The sequence below is a fragment of the Lepidochelys kempii genome, chromosome 5 (assembly GCF_965140265.1).
Source record: "Lepidochelys kempii isolate rLepKem1 chromosome 5, rLepKem1.hap2, whole genome shotgun sequence".
Taxonomy (NCBI): domain Eukaryota; kingdom Metazoa; phylum Chordata; order Testudines; family Cheloniidae; genus Lepidochelys; species Lepidochelys kempii.
Window position 1 is genome coordinate 122,384,762 of NC_133260.1, and position 23,868 is coordinate 122,408,629.

At 44.2% G+C, this 23,868-nt stretch overlaps 1 protein-coding gene across 11 annotated transcripts in view; it reads right to left on the minus strand.

Moving 5' to 3' along the window:
* PALM2AKAP2 (PALM2 and AKAP2 fusion) overlaps window positions 1-23,868 on the minus strand; it is a 503,398-nt gene that overhangs the window by 273,962 nt on the left and 205,568 nt on the right. For all 11 annotated transcript variants that reach the window (XM_073345681.1, XM_073345680.1, XM_073345678.1 and 8 more), the window contains one exon: window positions 14,213-14,343. In XM_073345681.1, the coding sequence (XP_073201782.1) occupies window positions 14,213-14,343 (131 nt within the window). The remainder of the gene's footprint in view (window positions 1-14,212; window positions 14,344-23,868) is intronic.

Sequence of the window (23,868 nt, forward strand, 5' to 3'; positions counted from 1 at the left end):
ATCTCCAATAACCAGTGAAGGGACACTAGAAGGGGAGGGCTCTGAGTTACTACAGAGAATTCTTTCCCAGGTCTCTGGCTGGTGGGTCTCGCCCACATGCTCAGGGTCTAACTGATCACCATATTTGGGGTTGGGAAGAAATTCCCCCCCCCCCCCCAGTCAGATAGGCAAAAAAAACCCCAGGGTCTCTGCCATTCTCTGCAGCATGGGGCACGGGTCACTTGGTGGTTTAAACTAGTGTAAATGGTGGATTCTCTGTAACTTGAAGTCTTTAAGTCATGATTTGAGGATGTCAGTAACTCAGCCAGAGGTTAGGAGCTATTACAGGAGTGGGTGGGTGAGGTTCTGTGATCTGCAATGTGCAGGAGGTCAGACTAGATGATCATGATGGTCCCCTCTGACCTTAAAGTCTATGATTCTATTTGATGGTCAGAGGAAGGGGATTTTTCATTAATTTAAAGTGTTTTCATTAAACTACTTTTAGAAAATGTTGAAGTTTTCAGGGTTGCTGCCCCTGTGAGCAGAGGCAGGGCATCTTTACATGAAACTGAACTCTGAACAAAGGACATTTCCTGATAACCTGGTAGGGAAAACATGGGCCATTCATTATGATATGTGAAAGGGTTTAGTGTGATTGGGTTTTCCCATTTGCCATGCTGCCCCCACATTGAGTGCAAAGACAAAAGCATTACGGTGTTTTCTTATCTCTAGGGTGACGGCCCTGGCAATCATTTCCTAGAAGATGAGACTATAATGGAGTGTTGGCTGCTGCTACCAGGAAAGAATTTAATGCTACCAGGGTCTTAAACCTGGGTTGTAAACTGCTGTGATTTTTCTGCCTACAATCAGTTGCATTTGCACAAAGAGAAAAAAATTGTAAATATTTTTACAATCCCCAAATAACTAGAGCCCTGATCCTGTAATGAACTATATGTTGACAGGATCTTGCACTTATGTGGAAGTCAATGGGACACAGGAATTTGCCTGTGTATATAAACTTGCAGCATGGAGGCCTAAAACACCTTTATTTGCAGAACTATTGGCAGAGTTGGGGTTAAGCACTGCAGAGCCTTCATTAGTCCCACTCTTGGAAGTTAATAAAGTGATTGTGCCAACACACAGAGCGAGGGCTGAAAGTGTCATAGAAAAAAACAGTACACATTTTAATACCAAAATATTTGACGGGCACCCCATTGATGACAGAGATGGGGAGTGGCTGGTGAGTCCATTTGTGCCACGACCCACTGGCTTCCCTAACACTCTAGCAGGGAGATGTGGGGTGATGCTGTACCATACCTGGTCTGCCATTCATTGATACTGCTTAATTTGCCTGCATTGATGTGCGGGAAAAGGAAAAAGATGAGTGGGACATGGACTGAGAGACCTGCATCAGGCACTTGGACGCACTGGCTGTTCCCACTCAGCTCCACCCTGATATTAGGGACCACCAACCATCCTGACTTTGTTTTAAAGTGGCTTTTCAGCTTTTAGGACAGCTCCTTGCTCACAACCTCCAGCCTCAAGAGCACCAAGGACTTTTTGAGGTTCCTCACTGTTTGGAGTTTCAACTCACTGCTGATCCACACACACAAATTTGGAGTCATTGAGCATAATAAAGCAGAGTTGGGGACCAAAAAGTTCCTGGTCAGAGCAACAGCCTGTATCTGTCTCAGTCTGGCATGTGGCAATGGGCCCAAACAACAAAATTTAGCTCCTGTTCTCTGATACGCCAGATCTGATATGCCCCAAACTTCTGGAGTATTCCAATTCAGGGCTTTGGGTGGAACCACTGAAAAAGTTCCCCTCTGCAAACTAGAGTGGAAGTTTGTAATGAATCTGTAGTAGTTCCGACATTTATGTGAAATGTACATACAGCATATATTTCATGCTGCAACCTTTTCCAAAACTGGAAGGCTATTTTACTGGCCCTAGGTTGAGGACTTCTTTTTTGTTCACAGCTCTTAGCTGAAAATCCCCTGGCAGCAAAGCTGGAATCTGAGTGTAACAGATACGAGCTGCCATTCCCAGAGCTAGGAATGGTGTCAACTTGATCCACTGCTAAACATCCAGGACTATGAGTGTGAGAGCGGGAGCTGGAGTAACTCGTGAACAGTAAGCTTGACTGTCCCCATAGCATCTGATCAATGACTGACTTCCATGCAATCCGCTTGGAATGGCATTTAGAGGGGTAAACTGGTTCTCTGGCTTCCTGTCCTGGACACTGTCAGCTAAATGAAGCTTACAAGCACAACTCCGTTGGCTGCATGTTATTTCTTTGCTGCAGTTGCCCCCTGAAACATGCATCTAAGTTTAGGACTGACGTTTCATTGCAGGTGTGCCAGCTTATAAATAAATGCTTATGTACACTCATAGGAATGGGACTACTCACATCACAATGTCCTGAAGCACATTCCTCTCCCCTTAGTTTTTCCTGGGAATTTTATTAACATCTGATTTCTTTCTATATCCTTTGGAAAGTAAGAGGTTTAGCTTTATCTGAGAACCTTGAAACAGATCAGCTTCTTAAGGCTATAGTTATGACTGGATCTCTGTCTGAGGAATCTTAGAAATACATATGGGTGCCAGAACTTCACTCTGACTCTCCAATGCAATGTAGGCTGTTGCATAAAATTCTCTATGGTAGACTGTAGTTTATACTCTCCTCCAACTTTAAAGAGATAGAGGATATATTGTACCTTGCACTAGGATTAATGATTATCCGACTGAAACCAAACTAAACAAATGATTTAGTCCACGGATGGCACAGGCAGACCAGATCTAGGGCTTTAAGTCTTAATTTAAAGTAGGAGCGAGGTCAGGACCTTGGGAGAGGGGGCGGAGCAGGGGCAGGAAGAGGCAGATAAAGGGTGGGGCTTTGGGGAAGGGGCGGAGTGGGGGCAGGGCCTTGGGGCACAGCATGGGTTGAGCACCCCCGAGAAAAGGAAAAGTCGGCGCCTGAACTCATAGCCATCCATTTCTTCTTACGCTGTTTCATCACTGCCACAAAACTACGATGTCATGTTATTGCCAATATTAGTGTGGATATTTATTATTTAACTCCAACTAAGAGTTTGTCTACTCAGTCCCACAACGCGGACTCCGGGGGAGTCAACTGCAGCCGGCACTAACTTGTTGCGCTGTGACAGCCCTGTTGTACTGTAATGGTGGGGCTGTGTAGACAAGCCCTAAGATCAGGGCCCCATTGGGCTAGACCCTCTGTAGACACAAAGAGACAGCTCCTGCCTCAAAGACTTTGGCATCTAAAGAGACAAGGTAGAAAAGGGTGGGAGAAGGAGACACGACATACAAATAGAAGATTGGGAGCGGAGGCGCAGGCAGATCAAGTGGCTTGCCCAAGATTACACAGGACGTTTGTGGCAGAGCTAGGAACTTAACCCAGTAATACTTTCCAGGCCTCAAGCTGTCATCACTGATAATCTCCTCTGGAGCAGAAGCAATTCCCAAAGGACAAGCTGAGCCACTTACATTGCAGAGATGGGTCCAGAGTGTTTTCAATTAACTGGTTCCTGTGTCCAAGGCCAGCTCTACACGAGGAACTTTTGCTGGTATAACAACATCAGTTAGGGGTGTGATCTTTTTACATTTTTATACTGCAGATATACTAACAAAAAAGTCCCTTTGCTGGCCTGGCTTATTTTGCTCTGGGAACTGGTCTAAACTATACTAGCAAAAGCACTTTTTTTTTGGTGTCGCGGTTCCTTGTGGGAGTTGTAGTTTGGATGCCTCATGCTCCCATTCTCCTCAATGGGCCATACTCCCTGGCTGGACTACATTACCCATGATGCATAAGGTCCCCATTGTGGCTGAATTGCCACAGGGCATCATGGGAGTCCACATAGGTCTGAAAATGTAATTATAAACAGGGAATCATGGACGAGGTGCATTTGTAGTGAGGTCTCACAGGGATCGGTTCTTGGCTCTTTGCTACTTAACATTTTTATCAATGACTTGAAAGAAGACGTAAAATCATCACTGACAGTTTGCAAAAGACAAAAATTGGGGATAAATAATGCAGAGCACAGGTCACTGATACAGTGTGATCTGGGTTGCTTGGTAAGCTAAGCACAAGCTAACAATATGCTTTTTAATATGGCTAAATGTAAATATATTTATCTAGGAACAAAGAACATAGGCCATACTTACAGGATGGGGGACTGTATCCTGGGAAGCAGTGACTTTGAAAAAGATTTGTGGTGGATAATCAGCTGAACATGAGCTCCTAGTGTGATGCTGTGACCAAAAGGGATAATGCGATCCTTAGATGCATAAACAGGGGAATCTGTAGTATGAACACAGAGGTTATTTTACCTCTATATTTGGCACTGGTGCAACCATGGCTGGAATACCGTGCCCAGTTCTGGCGTCCACAATTCAAGAACAATGTTGACAAATTGGAGAGTATTCAGAGGAGAGTCACGAGAACAATTCCAAGATTAGAAAATATGCTTTATAGTGATAGAACAAGGAGCTCAATCTATTTAGTTTAACAAAGAGAAGATTAAGGGGCAGCTTGGTTACAGTCTATAAATACCCACATGGGGAACAAATATTTAATAATGGGCTCTTCAATCGAGCAGAAAAAAGGTATAACGTGATCCAATGGCTAGAAGTTGATGCTAGACAAATTCAAACTGGAAATAAGGTGTGAATTTTTAGCAGGGAGGGTAATCGACCACTTGAACAAGTTACCAAGGGTTGTGGTGGATTCTCCATCAATGGCAATTTTAAAATCAAGATGAGATGTTTTTCTAAAAGATCTGCCCCTCGGAATTATCGTGGGGAAGGTCTATGGCCTGTGTTATACAGGAGATCAGCTTAAATGTGGCCACAGCAACATGAGTGGCAGGCAGGGCTAGTCGTCTTAGTACATCCCTAGGGTCTCAGGCGGGACTGTATTTGGTGCGGCTAGCCAATCCTTCTGCTTGCACTGCCATGGCTACACTCTGCTTTTAGTTTGCTAGCTTCATTGGCACTACTGCGGGTATGTCTGCCCGAGCTGGAAAGTACACCTCCAGACCCAGTGTGGACACACCCTAAGAGACAGAGATCAGCATGAGCTGAACCAGCTTTTAAATGCTGCTTTTGGAAGACTTTAGCTTAGTCCATGCCACTGCCATATCAAGTCCTAAAACCTCTTTTATCTGACCCCAGGTGGTAGGATGTTATCCCGAGCCTGGATAAGAGCAGCCATTGTGCAGAGGAAGATGGTTACCAAGGCAAAAGGAATTAATATGGCTTCAGGTCAAAGGAAAGGAAACAAGCACTGCAAACACGCAAAGCGATGAAGAGCCTCAGGGTATATGGCCTAGTTCTATGCCATTTGTAAATGCACCCCAGAACAATCATCTGCTTCTAATGTTTAGAGGGGTGAGTGAGTGAGTGAGTGAGTGAGTGTGTGTGTGTGTGTGAGAGAGACACTGTTCTCAGACCCAGTTTGAGCAGTCTCTTTGATAGTGTGTTTCCTGCCATATTAAAAAAATCATTCTCTGGGTCAGCATTCAACTAAAAAGATGGAGGGAGCTTTTCAGATGCGAGGACTGGCCTGCAGCTTGTTACACTGAGGCTCACCTGTAAGGATAGTTGGCAAACCAATAAACACAAACTAGGACAAATGTAGCAATGAAAGGAGAGGAGTTGGGGTCAAATCCTGTTTGCCATGGGGCGGCAGAGTTGGGAGGGGTGGACTTAACTGAGATATTATAAAGTGAATATCTATCAAACCCTCCCATTTATGATGTACCACAGTTTAAAACTTTAGGAAGTCAGAGTCAGCGTAGCTAGATTTAATAAGGGGCTAGAAGATTTTCGGTAGTTATACACACTAGGACAGGGGTCATTCAGTGTCATGTTTCAAGGCCTAATATTAGCCCAAGTATGAGGCAGGAATGTTGTCACCTCATGTACAGCATAACATTACTAGCCACATGCTTTATAGCTTTATATTTACTCTGAGGCATCAGGGCAAGCACAACACAGAGGTAGGAGACGTGATGGATAAGGCTGTGAGTTGGTCACGGAGTCCGTGACCTCTGTGACTTCTGCAGAAGCTGGTGCATCTGGCTCCGGGGCTGCCTGAGCAGCTCAGGCTGCGCCTGGGCCAGTCTCATCAGCCACTCCTGGGACAGTCTTGGCCACCGCCCACCCGCAACAGCAGCAGGAGGAGTTTCGGTGTGGGAGGGGGCTCAGGGCTGCGGTTTGGGACGGGGTGATGGCTGTGGATGGCGCTTATTTTGGGGGGGCTTCCCGGAAGTGGCAACATGTCCCTTCCTCATCTCCTAGCTCCACGCATCAATCAATTTTACTAGTGTAAAATATGGCAGCCTGCTTGTTAGGTGAAGTTTCATGGCACCTGTGCTCTGGCATCTGCACAGGCTGCCTTTGGGCTCGGGGACGGTGCTCAAGGTGTTCGTTCTGATCTTAAATGGCCCTTCTGCTTGAGGGAGCTGCTCACTTCTGCTCTGAGCAGCCTCTCTTTCTCACTGACTGTTGGACTGGGTGATAACACCACAGAGTACAAGCCTCATCCAGCGTTCCCAGTTTGAGACATACAGAGAATACATCTGAATCCTGGCACGAGGAAGAGACCAAGGGAACAAACGACAGAGCGAGAGAAGACTGGCAGTTCAGACACCAGCAGGAGAGCACATGATGTGGGGAAAAGGAGCAAGAAACACTAGGACAAGAATTAGCTTAGAGTTCACGTCTGCTGGGAGCTCCAAGGAGACAGGAGAAAAGGCTTCAACATAGCCTCAGGCTGGAGCCATAGATGTGGGAGGAACTTGGCTTACAACGTTCCCCAAACCTATGTGTATTTATTTTTGTTAATAAGCTTTTCTCGTATGCATCTTCAGCAAGGGTTCTCTCTTAGTGAGCCCATCCCAGTCACTAGGACTCCAACAGTGCCCGATTTGAATATGCAGCAATAAAGGCTAAGTTAACTCTGATGTAAGGTGGATACAATTCTGCCGGCTTCGACAGAGATTCATTTCCTTCCATCTGGTCTGGAGCTGGCCCTCTCCAAATTGTGAGCTCTACCTGCCAGCTGTTAGCTAGACACCAGTCAGTCACAGCCAAGTGGCAGACAACCTCCCATACTCCGTGCATCTCTTGCTACCCGAGACCTGCACGGCACCTCATCCGTGATTCAGATCGGGTCAGCTCTATCAGATATGCTGAAGGGAAGCCTTTCTTTTGGTCAGCCTGGTAGGCACAGTGCTCAACTCTTCTCAGCGGGAAATCCCTCCGACTTGCAACACACCTATCATGAGCATCCACCGTAGGTATTAAAGCCGCTTGTTTTATAATCTCTCAAACAAACATGCTAGCAAAAGAGTCACCAGCAAAAATGTACACCAGTCAGCGGGAACAACTCATTACCTTTGTTCCAAAGCACAGGCCTGAACCCTAGAGTTAAGGAAGATCTCCATTAGCTATATTAGTCTAGGATTCGGCTTTTCTTTTGTGAGGCAAGTCATTAGAGGACAAGAAAAGTCACAATTTAAAACCAATCCTGCTTAGCGTGCACGTGCCCACATGCCCACTCGCACAACTTCATAACCTCAAAGGGCTTTTACAGACATTAGGCAATGAATGCACGTGACACTTGAGTAGCTCTGAAATTCTCCAGTAAAGGGCAGTGGACATACCCATTAGCCACTGCATTTCAGTTTTTCCACTCCAAGAGCGGTCACAGTACCACATTTCTGTTCCAAGAGTCTCTCCCCTTTTCCTTTGTACGTGGTGCTTTGAGGACCTCTTCAGAAGCAATGCATTTTATGTGCGGCTCACATACACCACAATCCATGTCCAAATGCAGTGTGTAAAGTGTCTCTCCCCTTTGGAGATGATGGGCCAGATTCTCAGCCAGCATGAATGGGTGTAGCTCCATTAACTTCAATAGAGACACACCAATTTACATCAGCTGAGGATTTAGCTGAGTGATTTTTCCCCCGCAGGAGCACAGTGTTATAAAAGTAGGTCAGGGTGTCAAACAAGTCTCTGGGAAAAGCATTCATCCTCCCAAGGAGTTCATGGAAGTCCCATTGGTTCTATGGCGAGCCTGTGAAAGCTCGGTACAATCAGGGAAGTTACTAGCCATGTTAACCAGCATCAGCCATCGAGTGATGAAATATGTTGTCAGGGAGGTTATTACATGTAAGCATCTTGTATAATGGTTTCATGGCAAAGAAAAATCCTTCACCCTTTGTAGTTAATGTAGGTCTCTGGGACACTCTATAACATAATCTCATAAAATAAAATAAGTTTGGAAGCCTTTCAAATACTGGGAAGGAACAGCAGGCTGTGGGTGGGCTGCCATACTCTGCGAAGGCTGGCTGTTAGTACCCAGATGTTGAATGCCAATTTTCCATTTACTGCTGTAAAATAACAGACTGTCATGTGGTAAAAATAACCACGACAGGCAGACAGAGCATTCCAATGTTTGCTTCACCTACAGCACTTAGGCAAGAATGTGTCTGCGAAAGTTCATTAGGCATTTATCTCGCTGCTAGACCAAAGGGTACATTTCATGTTTGTGATTTGGAGAGAGGAGGGGGTAAAATATTATTTACCGCCCAAAGTCTAATGCAACTGTATAACCCAGGGGATATCAGTCAGGTGACACTGGCAAAGAATCACAGAAAGAGTTACTTTCTTCCAACCCTGAAGAAGAAACCCTATAAGAAAAAGGAAAACAGAATTATCCCAAATGCTTCTCTTCCTCGCTCTCAGCTGCTCTGTAGCATTCCTGCCTAGAGCATTCCCCATCTCACTTCTGCCTGGCATTCTGCCACAGATTTAAAGAAACAGTCCACACAGTCTTGCAATCACATTTGCTGAATCTAATAGTTAAAGAATGCTTTTCAACCAAGTTCCATCTGACTTCTGTTTAGCCTCAATCATGCTCCCATTGAAGTCAAAGGCAAGAGTCTAATGGGACTTCAAAGCAAGATCAAACCCACTATATTTGCTAAAAATTTCAGGTAGTGATTGGTGCAAGTGTTTCGAAGAAAATATCTCCTCTCCCCTCAAAATGAATCTTTACCCAAGTCTAGAACCAAATCAGCATCCAGTACTAGCATATCTGACATATCTGACACTGCAGTCAGATTGTTCATGGGAAGAAGTTTTCTTCTGGCCCAGTGTAAAAAGCAGATTTCCAGGCACTTATGACCCTACAGAGCTGCTCAAGTCAGTTTGACAAAACAGACAGAACACCCTCCTATGCCCCCAGACTCTCTCTTCTCAAAAAGCATACAACGCCAAACTCCAGTCACTTTGAATTAGGCTTAGTCAGTCTTATTCGGTCGGCTAGGTCAGAACCAAATCCCTGGATACAAAGATCCCTCAACTCTGTGTCTCTACCCATCTCGCTTTTCCTTTCTTGGTTAATTACGCTTCTAATGCTCCTATGATTCCTCACTCTCTAAGCAAATTAAAATAATCTCACTCTGCCTGTGATTTTTACTGCAAGGCTCTTATTCTGCTCGTATTTTGCCATAGTCTTTCTTTCCCTGGTTTGTCTTTTATGTATGTTTTGTACTTCTGTGTGCCCTTTGTTGGTGATTATCCACATAATTACACAACGGTATTTAGTTATTTGTAATCGCTTCTATATTATGGACTGTTGTACTTTACTGCTGGTTTTTTATGATGTCTGTGAGTCATACTGACTTTCTGGATGTGCCTGGAATTGTGAATACAGAAATGCAGACTAAGGTAGGCCAAGATCCTGCAAACACTTGCACAGGAGTGATCCTATTGAAGTCAGTTGGATTACGCACATGGGTAAAGTTACTCACATGAGTAAGGGTTTGCAGGATATAGGCCATACTTTATGATTTCCTGTCTCTTGCATTTCATGAAAATCTAATAAAGAACCGGAAAAAAGAAAAAGTGAAACATTGTTTGCCTTGAGTTTTTTCAACAAAGGATCAGATTCTGATACCCTTACGTCCCGTGGGTGGGCCTTACTGTATATGTGGTCCTAATGATTTCAGTGGGTCCACTTGTGGAGTAAGTTGCTATTCAATGTGAGTGAAGTTGTCAGTAAATTCCGACTCGTAATAACAGACACATAACTCCCACAGTATTCTTGTCAGCAAGTTAAAGAAGTATGGGCTGGATGGATGCACTACAAGGTGGGTAGAAAGTTGGCTAGATTGTCGGGCTCAACGGGTAGTGATCAATGGCTCCATGTCTAGTTGGCAGCCGGTATCTAGCGGAGTGCCCCAAGGGTTGGTCCTGGGGCCGGTTTTGTTCAATATCTTCATTAATGATCTGGAGGATGGTGTGGATTGCACCCTCAGCAAGTTTGCGGATGACACTAAACTTGGAGGAGTGGTAGATATGCTGGAGGGTAGGGATAGGATACAGAGGGACCTAGATAAATTAGAGGATTGGGCCAAAAGAAATCTGATGAGGTTCAACAAGGAGAAGTGCAGAGTCCTGCACTTACGATGGAAGAATCCCATGCACCGCTACAGACTAGGGAACGCATGGCCAGGCAGCAGTTCTGCAGAGAAGGTCCTAGGGGTGACAGTGGATGAGAAGCTGGATATGAGTCAACAGTGTGCCCTTGTTGCCAAGAAGGCCAATGGCATTTTGGGGTGTATAAGTAGGGGCATTGCCAGCAGATCGAGGGACGTGATCGTTCCCCTCTATTCGACATTGGTGAGGCCTCATCTGGAGTACTGTGTCCAGTTTTGGGCCCCACACTACAAGAAGGATGTGGAGAAATTGGAGAGAGTCCAGCGAAGGGCAACAAAAATGATCAGGGGTCTGGAACACATGACTTATGAGGAGAGGCTGAGGGAACTGGGATTGTTTAGTCTACGGAAGAGAAGAATGAGGGGGGATTTGATAGTTGCTTTTAACTACCTGAAAGGTGGATCCGAAGAGGATGGATCTAGACTATTCTCAGTGATAGCAGATGACAGGACAAGGAGTAGTGATCTCAAGTTGCAATGGGGAAGGTTTAGGTTGGATATTAGAAAAAACTTTTTCACTTGGAGGGTGGTGAAACATTGGAATGCGTTACCTAGGGAGGTGGTGGAATCCCCTTCCTTAGAAGTTTTTAAGGTCAGGCTTGAGAAAGCCCTGGCTGGGATGATTTAGTTGGGATTGGTCCTGCTCTGGGCAGGGGGTTGGACTAGATGGCCTCCAGAGGTCCCTTCCAACTCTGTTATTCTATGATTCTATGACATTTGGTCTGTGTTAAATTATGGCTGTGAAACATGGACATTCAAATAATTGACAATAAAGAGGCTACTAGTCTTCAAATTATGAAGTTATAGAAGAATTCTGAAAACATGATCGATAGCTTATGTAACCAACAAAAAGTACTGGAACTCAACAAATGCTGGTCAGAGATCTCATGAGGAGAAACATTCGATTTGCAGGACACATTTTTAGAGGTTCACAGGCAATGCATGTTTATGGAAGGGAAAGCTGATGGCAGAAGAACACGAGGCAGAAAAAAAAAGACCTTGGATGGACGATGTGGATCAAAAGGACTATTCATCCACAAAGAGATGAGCAGGGAATTGTACAGAATGGGCTACTATGGTTGCAAACCTCCAGTAATGGAGATGCCGCATTAGAAGAAAAAGAAAGATGTTAGACTCTGAGCCATAGGCTGCAAGTGGGCTCATGCAATTACCATGATAGTATTAGTGCCTTCTTCTACCATGGAGCTCCATGCATACAGGCTGAGTTTGCTTCTGATACAAAGAGAGGGACAGTCCTCCCCAATGATCTCTCACCAGACCCCTTCTCACTTCCCTCAGCTGTCTCCCATCCCCAAATGCCTTGTTCCCCTTCCCATGTAAAAGGATAGGATTCCCAGATTTTAGTCCTAATCTTCCAGCCAATTTAAAGAAAAAGTGTCAGATTAAAAACCATGATTTTTAGAAATGTTTCCTTACCGGTGTTGCTAACAACACTGTGCTGTGAATTCACACAAAGGGAATGGCACTGTCTTAGTGAGAGAGATTTAGGGTGGGATTTTCAGTAGCACTGAGTGCTGGCCTAAGTCTGCTCCAATTGAGCAGACTGGGTTCTAGGCCCCAGATCTTACAGATAAATCTAGATAAATAAATCTTACAGATAATCTAAATCTACCCTAACACTGCCCGAGGGTAGAGATATATGCCACCGCCTGACAACACAGGAAAACAGGCCCATGTGGGACTGTAGGCCGTCTGTATTAACTTCAACCTGGTATGCAGCTGTATCCATTTTGGCATTGTATTCGTAGTGCTTGCCAAAGCTCTGGTGTTTATTTCTGACCTGGAAAGGCACAGTGAAATCTCGTACAACATAGTGGCGCTTATTTTAAGCGAGCAATAAGTCGTCGTCGTAGTAGTAGTAAGAGAGTGACCCTTATGAACACATTAACTTGAGTGAAAGAAGCTGAATCCTCAGTAAACAACAGGCAGGTTCTGCTGTAAAGGTGGGGATGAGCGGGTGCTTCTTGTTTGTTAAAGTTGGCACCTGAGGCTAACTGCCAGTAGATGACAATAAGCCAGTTGCCCTGTTCTTTGCCCTGAACTTTACATATTCTCCAGCAGGACGCTGCTCCCCCTCACCCCCGGCCAAGCATGTGTGTTACAGGATTCCTTTCACAGATGCCTCAATACTGCAGCTGTTTAGCACTCACCCATCTGAGACAGCTTGAATCTCTGATGCAGAACCAAGGTCCCTGGCACGCTGGACACATGGTGCAATGGTAGTCTCACCCCTCTGGCTTGTTGTACGATCAGACAATAGTTTTCCTCTGCTCTTGGGTATCTGGTTCAGCCAAATTCCTGTCTGTCTAGTTAAGGGGTTTGGGCCAGCTCCATCCCTAATGGACAGGTTCTCTCTTTAGTAGCATACTTCCAAGGGAGAGAGGGCAGGGGCCTTTGGCCCTGATTCAGCAAGGTACTTAAGTATGGGCTTACCTGTAAGCATATAGGTAGTCCCACTAAAGCCATGTGGCTAAGTATCTTGCTTCAGCGTATTACCGTGCAATTCTTCCCCATCACTCTCAACTCTCTAACGTGTTCTGGCTACTGGGACATATCCTGGGATAAAGCCCACCATCTCAAGGCTCTCCCCTGGCTGGGTGGTGACACCAAACGGAAATAATCATTTTAGCCTGTTTGCGGTTCTTTCTGCTTCCCTCCTCCAGCTCACATTCCTGCTGTCTCCCCGTTTCTCCACCACTCATAAGAACATCTATACTAGGTCAGACCAATGGTCTTTCTAGCCCAGTATCCGCTGATGGTGGCCAGTGCCAGAGCTTCGGGAGAAGTTTACAGAACAGGGCAGTTGGTGCGATCCACCCCTGTCTTCTGGCAGTCAGAGGTTTAGAGTCACCCCGAGCATGGGGCAGCCGCCCTGACTATTTTAGCTAATAGCCACTGATGGACCTATCTTCCATGAACTTCCCCCTTACACGTGCCTCAGTGGGATCTGTTGGGAGGGATCTAGTTGTCAAAGGAACCTGTACTATATATTAAGAATTTAGGTCTTCAGAGAGGTCTTGATCCTTGTTATCCCTTCACCCTAGTGGCCAGGTGTCACTGTGGCAGAGGAGGGAACTGGTGCACACAGAGGCTAAATGACTTACCCATGGGCACACTGTAAGGCTTGTGTCAGAGCAAGGAACTGAAACCAGGTCTCCCAACTCCTAGTGCTCTCACCACTGGACCATCCTTCCTCTCCTTCAGGATCAAGACCACTCTGGAGACCTGAACTGCAAATGCATGAAGGTTGTGGGCCAAAATTCAGCCCTATCTTATGCTGGTGTATCCTGCGCCTACTTCAGTGACTCAGGATTTACACCGGCATAACTGACCATTTGCTCTTGTTGGTTTTAGAATACATCATTTGAAACAAAAAAAGCAAACAGGTGTAATGAGAAATTGATAAAAAAAAAGGTAGGGGCCAAATTCTGCAGCTGAAGGCACACGTACAATTCTTTGGGCGAGATTCTCTATTGCCCTGCATCTTGTATAGTCAATTACACCAGTGCAAAGCAGAATGGTGAGCAGTGTGTACACACTTTTTGCACTCACTCTGCACTGATGTAATGACTACAGGAGGTGCAAGGCAATGGAGAATCTGGCCCAGGTGTTTAAGGGAAACCATGTATGTACAACAAAGGGCAGAATTTAGCCCTGTGAAAGCAAAGGAAAACGGCACCTACCTGTGGATGTTGTCTTCAAGCCTTTTCACTTTGAGCTCATCCTCTTCTGACTGCCTCCTTCTGGCTTCTTCTTCTTCTGCTGAGCCAGCGGGAATACCCTGCAGCAGCCATTTTTCTCGAAGTGCTTTTGACTGCAAGGAAAAAAAGAGAAGGGTCGAAAGGAGGAAAAAACTGTATTCCCTGAGTGGGAGGAGAAGCCAAATCTGCTTTTAAATATTTGATAGTCCTCACTGAATCACTAATTAGCACTTTAAATATTATACAAATCATACACACTAGCTAATCCTTGAGGGGTTTATCCAGATGTCAGGTCAGCCAGAAGTCAGAGTGTCAGTTTTACAGTATATACCATATCTGCCACTGATTTGTTAATCTGAAGTTATTTTTAATTGCTAATGAAAACTGAATTTCCAACCACTCAGACTAACCACTCCTAGAAGAAGTGAAATCCCAGCCCGGATATAGGCCATCTTATGAGCTACAATGCAAGGGCTCGGAGGGATAGCCACAAAAAATACTTATAGAATCAAAAGCAGAGAGCGATGCTCCGACAAAAAGCAGTGGGATCAAAACATAACATGCTTTAGAAAAGTTAAGATGATTAAGGCCATAGATGTTCACTGTGATTTTTTAAAATATATTTACCAAAAACAGTGCCTATGGAAATGCTCACAACCTCCTAGCCAGACCAAGGCAAAAAAAAAATATCTTACATCAGTATACGCTAGTTGAACGGCAGCTGGGTAACGGACATCACCCCGGGACTGTGGTAAAAAGGGGCAGTAGCACACACTCAATAAGATGGTACATTGGATTCTCACCATATTTTCCATATATTTTCCCCTCAGCCTACCAGCATTAGTACAGTCTCATCTGGAGTGAGCTCCTACCCGGTAGCTGTCATCCAATGAGACACAGTGGTGAAGATCTACTGGGGATAAGATACACTTAGAGGGTCAGTACGCCTAAAGCACACCAGCCCATGCCTTCTGGGGGGAGGGACAGCTCAGTGGTTTGAGCTTTGGCCTGCTAAATGCAGGGTTGTGAGTTCAATCCTTGAGGGGGCCATTTGGGATCTGGGACAAAAATTGGGGATTGGTCCTGCTTTGAGCAGGGGGTTGGATTAGATGACCTCCTGAGGTCCCTTCCAACCATGGTATTCTATGATTCTATGATTCTCACTAACCCCTCCCTCCTGATATACATGTTGTATAAGAGGGTAGACAAGATGGAATGCTAGACAACAACACCTTTAGGAATGAAGGCTACTTGTCCAATGCCAGCCTCTGGGAAAGAAAATGGAACAAGGAGGAAATGGAGCTGCCATGTTTACTGTTGCTACAGTCAGCAGGTGAGTCAACAAGACATCAAGATCAGTGGTCTCAGAGACGGCGTACAGATCTCACTTCATCAGCATGGTCACTCAGGATAGGGTTTTCAAAAGCACCTAAGTGATTTAGGAGCACACATCCCAGTGACTATCAAAGGAACTTGTGCTCCGAAGCCACTTCAGTGTTTTTTCACAGCGCACTCCCCGTTAGTACCCGGCCTGAGCCGGGGAAGCTAATGATCCAGCCAGCAGACCAAATTCAGTGCAGAATCCTGGTCAAGTGACACCCGTGGCATGTTGCACATACGCTAAGAAGTGCTTTTAAAAATCCCACCCTTAATCTTCATCCATTGCCAATGGGAGATCATTTACCAAACCCACCAGTGCAGTTCCTATTCCATACCCAGGTCTGTACCCAAACTGACAAGGACCAAAAAGATCTGAGGAATCTCACTTCTCAGAGTCATCTAGCAGCCTTAGACTCATAGACTTATAGACTTTAAGGCCAGAAGGGACCACCATGTTCATCTAGTCTGAACTTCCTGTACAACACAAGCTACAGAATCTCACCCACCCACTCCTGTAATAGGCCCAGAACATCTGGCTGAGTTGTGGAAAGCCTCAAATCTTCATATAAATACTTCAAGTTACAGAGAATCCACCATTTACTCTAACTCAAGCCAGCAAGTGACCGGTGCCCCACTCTGAAGAGGAAGGCGAAACCCCCCAAGGTCTATGCCAATCTGATCTTGGAGAATATTCCTTACCGTCCCCAAATATGGTGATGTCGGCAAGACCCACCAGCCAGACACCTGGAAAGACTTCTCTGTAGAAACTCAGATCTCTCCTCATCTATTGTCCCATCTCCAGCCATTGGAGATATTTGCTAATAGCAGTCAGAGATGGGCCATATGTCATTGTAGGCAGTCTCAGCACATCATCCTCTCCGTAAACTTATCGAGTTCAGTCTTGAAACACATGTTTTTTTGCCCTCACTTGGAAGGCTGTTCCACAACTTCATTCGTCTGATGGTTAGAAACCTTCATCTACATTTCAAGCCTAAACTAGTTGATGGCCAGTTTATATCCCTTTGTTATTGTGCCCACCTTCTCTGCTTCAGACAGATTAGATACAAGACGATAGTTAGCCAGATTGTCAGTATCAAGTGATGGTTTCTTTAGCAAAGGCTACACAAGAGCCTGGCCACCTGCACTGCCTGAGGGCCAAACTGCCCTAACCCACAGTGAGCTGCACTTACTCCGCAGATTGCGCAGCAGAAGTCAATGGGATGATCTGAGTGGGAAAGTACTACTCAGCATGCGTAAAGGTATCATACTGCAGCCCGAAGGGCTGTGTTCACAATCTCCACCAGAAATGAACCCAGATTTTTCCAGTGCCATTCACTAGCTAGGAGGATAGGAGTCCAAAGGGCAGGCTGCAGAATGAAGCATCCCTGGCTCATTTTGTGAGCCTCACTGGCCTGAACCCACCCAGAAGAGACTTAGTGTTTGTCCACTCCAAGTCCCACCCTGCATCTGATTTTATCCACAATGTAACCAGCAATTTCCTCACAAGGGCAGAGGTTTGTATCAGTCACCCAGTGAAAGCAGCTTGGATCGCTCAGCTGTCTACCCCTTGAAATCACCTGAACAAATGGAGGAGGTGAAGAATCTCTCTTGCCCCTGCACAGCCACAGCATAAACATTCAAAACCCCTTAATTTTGTAATTGGTCAACTTCCACTGCGGGCATTCCAGCTCTCTTGCTTCATTTGTACTGGTCATCTCTGACCACAGATAACCTGTGTGGGTGAAGTCAGACAAGATGGTGATTATTAATGACCAAAGATTATTTCTGCATCCTGCCAAATACTCCAATGTGGTTTGCCAGAGAAACATATTCTATGACTTTTGGAAAAACTTCATGACCCAGGCCTAATTTCAGATCTGAGCCCATTCACCTGGTCTAGAAAGTGACCAGGTCTGTGAGTTTATCCCCTCCGCAGTCTACAAAGTGAAGCTGTTAAAGGAAATTGACCGTTCAAATAGGTGTAAATTCAAAGGCTGCCCCAAACCTGTGGCATCAGGCTTTTTAATGAAGTGCTGAGGTCTCTAGGTGTTATAGAACCAGATTTGTGCAAACGCAGTATAAAAATAAACAAACATCTTTTTGGCAGTAAAGAGAAAGATCATTAATTTTGTTTGTGGACAGACAGACAGACACACTTGCACACACAACCTGTGCATAAGCTATTTGATATCACTGGGTGATCTATTTCATATCAGAGGAGCAGATTTTCATGTGATAGCATGCACAGAAGTAATGTAAAATGAAAAGGCAAATGAGACTTTATGAACAACCCCAACTCCCATTAGCTGCATTGGGCTGTGGATCAGGCCCCTTACATCTTAAAAAATAACCTCTCCCATTCACAGAACAGAGGATTTCCAATACTGTAGATGGGGTGTCAGCTACAACTGAATGTCATGAGTTTTGCCATTGACTTGAATTGTTCTCCAGGCCACTAATCTACCTTCTAGTTGTGCCTTCCTCCAACAATGATCAATACTTTATGCTTCAGAAGAAAGCAAAATCATTGGCTCAGTTGTGCCATGTTATACATTGAGAGTGAGTGAGTGGGGGTTATTTTTTCCTAAACCTGGTGGTAAATCATTCTGGTCCTGATTTAGCAAAGCATTTAAGGACACGAGGTACAGGCTTAACTGCTTTACTAAATTGCCCTCAGGTATGAGATTGTATTAAATACGCCTAACTAGCTATTAATAGACATATAATTATCTAGTCCTTAAAAAAAAAATCCAGCTTCCAATGAGCAATGAGTTCCACAGGTTGGCTGTGCTTGAGACAATTAGCATGTCTTTGCACTAGTTCTCGGTGTACTGTCTTTTAATTTCATTCCTCTTACAAGCTGTGGGGAGAACTAGGGCTCGAACCAAGACGGGACTCCCGATTGCTGTGCTCTAAGTGACGGGCCATTGTGCTGTGATACTCTGTTCCGCTTGTCACGTTATTTAAAACCAGCGTCATCTTTTACAGCAATGCATAATTCCTAAAACCAGGCACAGGTGCACACAGACTAATTATAATGGAATGATCGAGTGGTTCTTAACCAGGGGTACATACACCCATGGGGGGTACGCAGAGGTCTTCCAGGGGGCACTCAACTCATTTAGAGCAGTGTTACTCAACCTGGGGGTTGCAGCCCCTGGGGGGGTGTCACGGGATGGGTTTAGGGGGATTGCAAATGCAGGGCCGGCATTAGGGGGTGGCAAGCAGGTCAACTGCCCAGGGCCCCACACCACAGGACCCCCATGAAGCTCAATTACATGCTTTAGCCCTGCCGCCTGGGGCTCAGGCTTCAGACAAGGCTCACAAGTGAAAAACAGGCTCAAGTATCAGACTGACCTGTAAGTACAATATTTACATTCTAATTGATTTATTTTGTAATTATATGGTAAAAATGAGAAATAAGCAATTTCTCAGTAATAGCGTGCTGTGATACTCATGTATTTTTATGTTTGATTTTGTAAGCACGTAGTTGTTAAGTGAGGTGAAACTTGGGCTATGCAAGACAAAGCAGACTCCTGAAAGGGGTACAGTAGTCTGGGAAAGGTTGAGAACCAGCATGGTAGAGGTGGGGTTGCCAGTTTTGGTTGGATGTATCCCTGGAGGTTTCATCACATCAACCCTCGGTAGAAGAATGACTGCTTTGGCGTTAGGGAGGAGCTTACATACTTTAAAAGAGGTGAGATTTTTGACAGGGTTTGGTTCATCTTGTTTCCAGAGCCTGGGGCCAAACCCTGGGGCCCACCCCAGGGCTAAATGCAGATTATAGCTGCGAGTCAATGGCGTGGAGGGAGAGGCATCAACAGGGAAGACTCACGGTGGAGGACACAGTACTCCCTGTACACTCGTCTCCACGGTTCTCTTTTGGTGCAGGCTGCAGGCTGGATTTCTCTCCTGTGGGGCTGACCAGGGCAGGTCTGTCCACTAGTCAGAAACTGTGCATGAAGGAAGCATCTTCCCCATGCTCTGTGGCTCACAACCCAGCTGCGTCAGCACTCCAGATAGTTGTGGCTGAGATTCTGGCTCTCAGTCCGGGACTCCTTTTGTGGGCTTTGCTCCGTTCCTCCAGTGTTCGTCAATGGGATACATTAAACCTGTCCTGGATACAGTGCAGTAGAATAAAGACTGTCCGTTTTCTAAGACATTTCCCAAGAGATCTAGTTAGCCTATTAGCGAATGGCAACAAGGACTGCTACTTAGTAGAGGCTGTAATAGCCCAAACTCTGCATAATAGGGATGTGTTGCTACAGGGCAGGCAGTTAAAAGGTGCTTAATCAAATGCTGAATAGCCATAAAAGTTTAAGATCCCCTCCATTAATAGAGAAGTGGCCAGTCACAGATTATGGCCCTGACTCAGCAAAGGACATGATTAAAGTTAAGCATGTTCTTAAATCCCACGGAGATTTACGCATGTGCTTAAGTGCTTTGCTGAATCAGGGCCTAAAAGAAGCAGTAAAGTGAAAAGGTGAGATTATTTGGATTCAACATAATATTTAATTTTAAGCCTCTTTTAATTAAAAATTAACCAGGACAGCTGCTAGCGGAGAGAGTAGGTATTTGGATGTTTCTATTGATAGGACTCTATTGTAATATGATTCTCTACAGCAGTTTGGTTTTTGACACATTTGATGAAAGCCAGTAATTTTAAAATCTCTGTAATCAATTTGCTATTTTATGTTAATCCTTTAAAAATACTTCTTGCTTTGCTATTAAAAAAAGGCAGGGAGGAAAAATGGTAGTATCCCCCATTTTCTTGCCTTTTCTTTCCTCATTCTAGTTTTCATAGCAAAGTAAAACAAAATGTATTTTTAAAAGTAATAATCGGTGAGATTTTCAAAAGCTCCTTAGTGATTTAGGAGCACAAGTCCTGAAGTTAACAGTCCTTGTGCATCTATGTCACATATATGCTTTTGAAAATTCTAGCCAATAATGTTAGAGAAATATCAGTGGATCACTGAGAACTTTAGCATGACAGGTTTGCCCAAGCTCATTACCCAGCTGAGCCTGTTGTCATTATTCAAAGTATAATCAGTTTTCGGTTCGTACAGCATTACTAATGATAATCTTCAACCAAAACTGTCACAGACAATAACTGCCTTTGTTGGTGGTGTTTTGCAGATTCTTCCTGAAGAATTGCATCAGCTGTTCATAGAGCTTCCTTGGCTGGTATTTCAGTTTTCTATTCAACCCAGGGAGTAATGCTGGCCATGTTAATGTCTCACTTGGTTGAATCAGAGCCAGAAACAGTAGTACAAACTATGGACATGCAAAAGTAGTAAACCAGGTTCACAATGATTACATGTGCCGAGAAATGAAGTGGGGCCTACAGGTCATGGGCTAACACCTGGATGGTGCTGATCACTCTGACCCCATTCCAGTAAAGCATGTAAAACTGTGCTTAACTTTAAGCATGTGAGTAGTCTCACTGACAATGTTAAACATGGGCGTAAGCGATTTGCTCAGCACTTTGCAGTCTGGAATGAGCTCCCAATGGGGACCACAATGTTCTTCAGTCCAGATTATGGCTGTCCTCATTTTTAATACAGGAGTCTGGTCCACTGCAGGATGGAATATGTAGCCTCCATGGGCCACAACTCTATTTTAAAAGACAGAGATGGGCTGAAATCAAAACTCCAAATACGAAGACTCCTACAGTTGGGAGACGTTGAGATCCAGCACCTAACTTTGAGAAACAGGCCACACTCTAAAGATAATAGGCAGCTACAACCTAGTCCATTTAAAGTCAAATAGATATGGATCCAAAGTTCCTAATGCAGCCCTGAATAGAGCACAATTTGGTCCCTGCTGAAGTAAAGCACTTACTTAATAATTGCTCCGGATTTACTGTCAGCTGAATCCCACTGGTTTTTCCACGTGCACTTACTGAATCTCTATGCTGAAGCTTGAAGAGGAAAAAGTCAATCCCTTCAGGGTAACGATGTATTTTAAGCCACTCATGATATTTTAATGGCATGTTTCTTCTGTTTATGTGACATGCTTAAGCTACAACTCACATTGATTCGCCCCCTCCCCCAAACTAAAGCTGCCTCTTGGAAACTGTAAATGGAACGAATGTGGAACTTGTAATTGGAAACTGTAACTGTGACTTCGTTAGGACACATTTAGGGACAGGAATGTCATGACGTGTTAGAAATCCTCCTGCCTTGGTAAGACCGTCACCACATTTTGTTTCAAGGGCGAGAGGTGGGGGCTGAGATGCAGTTGGATTGTAATACTGGGATTTCGTTTCACATAGAGAACAAAAAGGATACAGATTCAAGGGAACTAGCTACAGTTACTTAATATCACATGGGGAATCCAGAATAGGATGCTCTGGGAAGTGAAAAAATGGAAACATTTTTCAAAATATGGGTAACCTGCCATGCTTGAGAATATCTGAAAGTATATTATTTATATACATGCACACATCATGCATCTGATGAAGTGAGCTGTAGCTCACGAAAGCTTATGCTCAAATAAATTTGTTAGTCTCTAAGGTGTTTTATGTTAGTATAGCTTATTTCTGTACAGGAAGGGAGTAAGCTACCCTGGTATACGTCACCTTTATACGGATATAACTACACCCACACTATGGGTTGTACCGATATCATTATCTTTTAATAAAAATAGTATAACTGAAATAGTTACACCAGTACAAAAATAATTGTGTATAGACTAGGCCCTCTTGTTGACTCTAGTGCACTGCCTTACTCAGGATTAGATCATTCAATGGAAATCAAATCATCCCAGTGGAAATACTCCCATTGGCTTTAATGGGAGGAAAATCAGGTCCTCAGTGTTCCAGTTTAGTACAGTTCTCCTTAGTGAGCGGATTTTACCATGCACAATTCAGTCCTCTTACACATGCTTTGGTAGAATAAAGGGAAATAAATTCAATCTTCTTTATAATGTACAAGGAAGGGGAACAACTTACATTGGGTGCTAATAGGCAGATGGGAGAGAGGATGGAAATCGGTATTACAAAGAATCAAACCCCAACAGATACTGTGTCTGCAATAAACACAGAGCCATGGGGCAAGGCCTAATTTAATCATGTTTATTGTAGTCTCAAGGTTTGGCATGTAGGACACTAATTCCTTCAGGGGTTTCAAGTTGTTTATTATTTGTCCTATAAAGGAGCCATTGTGCGACCCCATGAATGCACATACTGTAATTAAAGCCACTTTGAAAATAATATACCTTTGCTTACCATGCTCTGTTTGATTTTAATGCTATATTAAATGTTCATTTAATTAATGTTATTTATTTTGACAGCATTTTCAAGTGCTGTTATACCCTTGAAAGCGACCCTGTAAAAATGTCACAGTTGGGTTCCATGTGCATTGCATTTCAGTGATCTCATCTCAAATTTGTTGAACTAGGACCTGATTCTGCAGCTATTACTCAAGCAGAGTAGTACATAGTCACATATGCAGTCCCAGTCGAGCCAATGGCACAGCTTCAGGGCCAGATTTTTACATCTTTACTCTTTAAGATAAAATGTTGGTTTTCGTCTTTATTTTAAATTTGGTTAGTGCTACAACATTTTAATTCTGTTTCTTCAATCTGGTTTTGATTTTTGAAAATAAGTTAGAAACACCCTCTTGCTAAGGTCAGCTATATTTGATGCTCACCATTCCTCTGGCTGCCAAAGATATTTCCAAGGAAACTGATAGTCTCAGGAGATCAAATAAAGGTCAAAAGGTGACCCCAGAAAGCCTCCTCCACTAAAATGTTATGTTTGCTCTTGAGAAAAAAGTAATGAAAATGGATCAATACATACCATCGATGTTCTTTCAAAATACAACTAATGGGACATATGCATCCCCGGTGCAACTCTACTGAAGTCAAGGGCATGACAACAGGGTTCGCTTTAGCCTGGAATATTTCTCAGTGACGAACAGCATTTGAGACCTGAAACTCGTTGGATATACTACTATCAATATTATGCCAGACTCGAAAACTCTGATAAGAGTTGTTTTACACTGCAAAACAACCATTTCATCCTATACAAACATCAAACTTAAAGGGATGGTATCAAGGCTTTCACCCCTGAAGTTTACTTAAATTAATAAAAAGTTCCATGTCACATATAATTTAACATATCAATCATCCCTTCTACTCAGCTGAGGGCCATAACACAACAAACAAAAAAGGTCTTCTCTGCTCTTCTCAACAATAAATCCAGAGTCTCTCTCTTCAGAATCATGGGTGTGCTCCATGGGAATATGGTCTCACAT